This window comes from Venturia canescens, chromosome 5 (assembly GCF_019457755.1).
Source record: "Venturia canescens isolate UGA chromosome 5, ASM1945775v1, whole genome shotgun sequence".
Taxonomy (NCBI): domain Eukaryota; kingdom Metazoa; phylum Arthropoda; class Insecta; order Hymenoptera; family Ichneumonidae; genus Venturia; species Venturia canescens.
The window spans coordinates 23,950,747-23,957,028 of record NC_057425.1 but is presented as its reverse complement, the minus strand read 5'-3'; the positions used below and the strand labels follow the sequence as shown (position 1 = coordinate 23,957,028).

At 45.4% G+C, this 6,282-nt stretch overlaps 1 protein-coding gene across 1 annotated transcript; it reads right to left on the bottom strand.

Moving 5' to 3' along the window:
- Nucleotides 1-217: 217 nt before the first annotated feature.
- On the bottom strand, nt 218-1,707 carry LOC122411416 (uncharacterized). Its single transcript, XM_043420167.1, has 2 exons — nt 1,260-1,707; nt 218-1,164 (listed from the first exon to the last, which is right to left on the bottom strand). Exons 1-2 carry the CDS (start codon nt 1,705-1,707, stop codon nt 218-220), a joined length of 1,395 nt encoding a protein of 464 aa, XP_043276102.1.
- Between the last annotated feature and the right edge of the window lie 4,575 nt (nt 1,708-6,282).

Genomic DNA, 6,282 nt, shown 5'->3' with positions numbered 1-6,282 from the left:
GACCGCTTGAATGTTGAGGCCGTGCGAAGTGTGACGACTCGGGTGAGTTCGTCTTTTCCAGGGTGAAATACGACCGGCTGGCCGGAAGTTGACCCATGAACTGTTGAGCTTGAAGTGCTTGAAACCGTAAACCTTTCTTGCAACGAAGAATGAAGGATCGAATTGGTGCTCAACCTCCAACGATCCAGTAGTTGGGACGAAGGAGTGTCAGAGTCGATTAAGTTCCGCCGTGAAGAGTCTTGAAGTGCGCGTCAGCGATGACGAGCGTCGTGAATGTCGAATGACGTGGAAGGATAGCCGGATGTTTTGCTTCCAAGTTTAGACTGGAATGCTGCAGGCGTCCCCCGACGCGAAGAGTTCCATGCGAATCGATAAAGGGAGTCAAGGCCGACAAGAAATGACCCCGTGTCAAAAAATTTCCGTTTGAGATTGACCGAAGTTCCGCAGCGAAATGAGCTGATTGTATATGTAGTACCCAGAAGAGTCTTGCTGGTTCAAGATCGTCTGGAGTGAGCTGTATGTCCGTCCGAACCGGTGAGGAGCGCTCGAATCGATGAAGAGCCCGTTGACACATTGCCGTGATGCGAAGAAGTCGTGTCAATGAAGAATACCGATGTACAAGATCCCAAATCTCGCCTATTGGTTCGAGGTTGGATGTGAAGATGAAGCCGGGCCGATGCTCAAGTGGAGCGTCCGTAGGAAGATTTATTGGTTGTGCCGGCCAGTTGTCTGAAGTGCTCATTAGCCAAGTGGGACCAGACCACCAGAGCGAATGCTGGATAACTGAAGAGGAGTTAGTCCTCGCGAAGCACAGTCCGCTGGATTCTCCTTTTCTGAAATGAAGCGCCATTTTGCCGTTGAAGTCAATTCTTGAATGAGTGAAACTCGATTCCGGACGAAGTCTTTCCAGCGAGCTGGTTGTAAAGAGACCCAGGTGAGAGTAACCGACGAGTCCGTCCAGAGATAGACAGGCGCGCCGTTTAGCGGAAGCATTTTCTGGACGTATGAAATGAGCCGAGACAGAAGAAGAGCAGCCGAAAGCTCGAGGCGAGGAATACTCAGCCGTTTCAGAGGGGCTACTCTTGTTTTCGAAGAGATGAGCTTGACAGACGTCGAGCCGTCCGGAGAAGATGATCGAAGATAAACCACAGCAGCCATGGCGAGCTGCGAAGCGTCAGAAAATCCGTGAAGGTCGACCGAGTCCGTTGGAGAAGAATGTAGCCACCGAGGACGCGAAATAAGGGTTCAATCGCTTAGACTTTCGCGAAATTGCCACCACCGAGGTTGAAGTCGTTCCGGAAGAAGATCATCCCACTGCAGTTTTGCGAGCCAGAGCTCCTGCATGAAGATTTTGGCCGTAATAATTACTGGAGAAATGAAATCAAGCGGATCGAATAAGAAAGCAGTTTCCGAGAGTGCGATCCGCTTAGTTATTGTTGAAGAGAAGTTTGCCTGAAGATTGAACCGGAACACGTCCTTGATTGGATCCCAGACTAGGCCCAAAAGCTTCGTCGTCGAATCCTCCGATTCAATCGAAACTGCTTCAGGTTGTAAGGCTGAAGAGTCAAGATGTTGAAGAGCCGCTGGTGAATTTGAAGTCCATTTCTGAAGGGGAAGGCAACCGCGAGTGCAGATTCTTTTAAGTTGAAGGGAAATTTCTAGAAGCTCTGAGACAGAATGTGACGAAGGTAAGCCGGAATAGCGCATGTCTCCGAGATTAGCCTAAGTACTGTCCATCCAAGCAAGGTTCGTTGAGCGATAAGATCGACAGGCTGGCCTTTTATGACCTCCGACTCGATTTAATTTGCCGTAGGAGTCGGCTCCGATGATGAGATTGATGTGCCGAGGTTGAAGAAACTCTGGATCGGCTAGTTGCAAGCCGTTGAGGTGATGCCAGGATTTTCGTCCCGTTGAAGTGAAAGAAGGAAGCGAAGCGGGTAGAATCCGGAGAGTGAAGGCCGTGACCGAGAGAGAAACCGAAGAGACGTGAAGAGACGAGAGATAAACGGTGATTGCTCCCCGCGTGCGTCGTCGGCGGAACCGCTGATGCACTGGAAGGTGCTGTAGAGACCAGGAATGCGACGTTCGAGTTTGCTTGGACCGTAGTCATGATTGGTTAACCCGCGCGAAAATGTCCAGAACCAATGATACATGACTAGCGCGTGGCAAAAGAAGACAAACGAAGGACACCGCGAAAAATCGTAGAAAACGAACGAAGGCTGGATCATTCCGTAGAGCACCGTCGAAGCGATGAGGGATCACTGTACGTGATGAAGCGCACGTAGAGACCGGAAGATAACCAATAAACTTGTTTGAATTGTTCGAAAGAGAACCGCGAATATTTCAATTGCGAAGCAGCAGCGGGCTGCTCTCACATAGCCGAGAATTTCTTTAACCGAAAGGCGAAAGTCGAAGTATTGCCGAACTTATTCGAAGGAATACACTGTATTAATCCTACAATTTGCCCGGAAGTGCCACGGTTGTAAGTCGTGAACACTCCCGATTGCAAACCAGAATGAAGACGAATCGTTCGAAGGAAACCCAAATAGTTAGCGGTACAATAATCATAATTGTTCCGTCGCAACACTAAAGGAATAGCCCGAACAAATATAATGAAGTATCCCCCATGTATTTCCGCAGTGCTGCGATTGTAAGTCGCAATGCTCCCGATACACTTGAAAAGTCGTAGAAACGAAAAAAAAGGATGTCTGGAAAAACCCGTAGGGTACCGTAGAAGCGCAGCAAAATCACTTTCCGCGATGATGAGCACGGGGAGACCGGAAGAGAGCCAGTGAATACTTTTGCAATGTCCGAAAAAGCAACGAAGTCGGTAGAAAAATATCGCGACGAATCACTCGCGAGAATGTTTGAAGAGGCGACGCAGTCGACCGAAGAATATCGCAGCGTATCACTCGCGAAAACGTTCAAAAATGTTGCGGCGAAATCACTTGAAAAAGCGTCCAAATTGGCGCGGCGAAGCACTCGCGAACAAATTCGAAGAAGGGCCGACAAAAGTTTTGAAAAACGCGGTGAAAACACTCGAGAAAATGTCCGAGGAAGAGTCAAAAAAAAAGTTTCAAAAATCGCGGCGAATCACTCGCGGAATAGTCTAAAAAAATCGCGGCGAGACACTCGCGAAAATGCCTGAAGAAGATCACGAAGAATGTTGAAGATCGACGAAGTCGAACGTAGGTACCGCGGATAAGCACTCACGAAAATGTCTGAAAATCGACAACGTCGACTGAAAATATCGCGGTGAAAACTCGCGAAAGAATGTTTGAAAATCGACGAAGTCGACCGAAGGTACCGCGGAGAAGCACTCCCGAAAAATGACTGAAGAAAGGCGAAGACAATGTCTGAATTATCGCGGCGAAAACACTCGCGAAAATGTTCTAAAGAATACGAAGAAACTGCCTGAGATATTCGCGGCGAGTCACTCGCGAGAATGTTCGAAAGAATACGAAGAAAATGCTGGGTTATTCGCGGCGAAAGCACACGCGAAAATCTCCAAGGAAGAGTCACAGAATGTTTTGAAAAATCGCGGCGAATCACTCGCGGAAGAGTCTGAAATATCGCGGCGAAAACACTCGCGAAAATCTCCGAAGAAATGCGTTGAATATCGCGGCGAATCACTCGCGAAAGAGTCCGAAAGATCACGGCGAAACACTCGCGAAAATGTCTGAAAGAATACGAAGAAAACGCCTGGGTTATTCCCGGCGAAAGCACACGCGAAAATCTCCAAGGAGGAGTCAAAGAATGTTTTGAAAAATCGCGGCGAATCACTGGCGGAAGAGTCTGAAATATCGCGGCGAAAACACTCGCGAAAATCTCCGAAGATGAATCACAAAAGTTTTGTCAATTCGCGGCGAATCACTCGCGGAAGAGTCTGAAATCGCGGCGAAAACACACGCGAAGATGTTCGAAGGAATGCGTTGAATATCGCGGCGAATCACTCGCGAAAGAGTCCGAGAGATCGCGGCGAAACACTCGCGAAAATGTCTGAAAAGCGCGAAGAAAATTGTTCAAGAATATCGCGGTGAACCACTCGCAAAAGATTGTTCGAAGAAGTACGAAAGAAGCAAAAATCGCGGAATGCAGCGGCGGTTCAGTCGCGAATATTATCAAAAATGATCTGCAGGAGGAATTTAATGAGAACTCCTGAGAACATTGAACTTGAGCGAAGGAGGCCGTTGAAGTTAGCACGCTTCTTTGTTAAGAATTGTGCAGTACTTACTCCTTGAAGCGATCTCGCGAAGTGAGAAACCGGAGCGATGACGTCACTGAGCCTCGTCGCCTTACCCGGTGAAGGATTGAAGTGATCCGGCGAGAGACTCGTTGCCAAGTGACTAGAGAGAGCGAAGCACGTTCTGGAGGCTTTGTGTGAGAGACGGAGACAGCACTACGAAGATCCGCACAAAGAGGAGATCGATACCGAGCTCGCGCGCGCGCGACCACGTGTCCCGCAGCCACGAGATTTTTCACTGCACTGAATCCCTTGAAGGCACCGAATTTTTTATGCACTGAAGTCCGACTCACCGTGAAAATTATGCCGGAAAAAATACAAAAACCTCCACGAAATCCAACTCACTATCCGGCTCGAAGGACCATGTAATTTTTTGAAGGGATATCTCCTGGTGTGTGAGTTGGGATCGTGGATGGAATTGTATTGCCGGGTGAAGAAAAATAAATAACTTGAAAGCGAAGGAATTTCGTGTAAAAAAGTTAACAAAAATATCACAGATTTTATTCCTTGAAGAGTTCACAATGTTTTCTCGAAGATTCCGCAGGTTGCCAAAATGGCGGCGAAACAATCGAAGAGAGCCGTTAGAGAAATAATTCCGATGTTATAGAACCGAAAACCACGTTAGGAAAACCGACAATTGCTCAAAGTGAACGCTTCAATTACGCGGGCGTAAATCGCGAAATCAAACCGGGCACTTCAAGAAATTTAAGAAAGAACACTAGTAGAACGGTTGAAAAATTAGAAGATTTGGAAGAGAATCCGTTAAAAGCCCGAAGCACGAGGATCACAATCGATCCGTCGCGTACCGAAATCCGTGGAAGAAGGGCGTAGCAGGCGCCGGTGAGCTACCGGCAAGTATAGCACGAGGGAGGGGAGCGCGCGCAGAGAGCACGGCACCGCCGAGCTCAAGCGAGAGACCAACCGTGCACTGAGGGCCCCACGCGAGAGAACGGCGAACCATGCCCTTTTCTGAACAGTACCTTATTGAAGTAACGAATGATTTTCATGTGAATTTTTAATGATTTTATTTTCATTCATTTTTTAGTAATTTTGATAAAACGTTGTGAGCCCGACAAGGATTCTCAACGCTCATTTGTCGCCGGAGATTATATTTCGAATAACTGATAAATACTTGACCTCGAATTGATATAATACATTTTAGTACTGCACGTAACTTCCGTTATGACTTTTTTTCATTAACTTTTTTCTTGAAAATAATTATCATAAATTTCAATTAAAGTTTCCGATTTGTTGGATAAATATTCCAAATTATCAATAAAAACTTGGCCTCCAATTGATATCATACATTTTTATACTGCATGTAACTTGGATAGTACATTTTTCCATTTGTCCAATATTTATGAATTTTTTGAAAATTTTTTATTTTTCTTTACAGAATTTTTTTCGATTATTTTTTATTTTTGTTGAATTTTTTTGAACTTTTCAATTTTTCGTTTATTATTTCTATAGAATTTTTTTCCTGGTTCTGAGTCTTTTTTCTATGTTAACACTTTATAGTCAATAGTGTAAACCGCGAAGATTGATGTTATTCGATTTTAATGATGACCTGTTGATGGTATAGTTGTAGGCGACGTGCACAGTAGCAGGTGAGATCGAGAACTGAAGAGCTGCCCGTCCTGCCTGGCTTTATATAGGGGTCCAGGCTTGCAGCAGTAGATGGGCAGTGTGTAGTGGGGGTGTCTAGACGTCTAGACCTGAGTCAGGTCTAGACCGACTCCAGACGTGGGGGAATATGGACCCCCATAATTAATACTACAGGACTTCTCAAAGATGAATTTACCTTTGTGTACTAATGAATATATGTCGTTTCAATGCTAATTTATTAATTTATTCAATATACGGGTTTTTCCATGTAAGATTGACCTTTTTATATAGGTATATTCATGTTTAATGGTCCTTTATTAAAATTAATTACAATTATCTCTTATTTTCGAAGTTGATTAACAATATTGCTTTTAATGCTTATTTATCGTATAAATTGATAATTATGAGACCTCTTGTTACAACAATTTTTAATA

Bases quoted from the DNA above. Each gene is read 5' to 3' on its own strand.
- LOC122411416 (XM_043420167.1), bottom strand. From the start codon at position 1,707: ATGCGCTATTCCGGCTTACCTTCGTCACATTCTGTCTCAGAGCTTCTA. The intron at 1,165-1,259 runs GTCTAAGCGATT...GACGCTTCGCAG, and splicing joins GTGGTGGCAATTTCGCGAAA to CTCGCCATGGCTGCTGTGGT.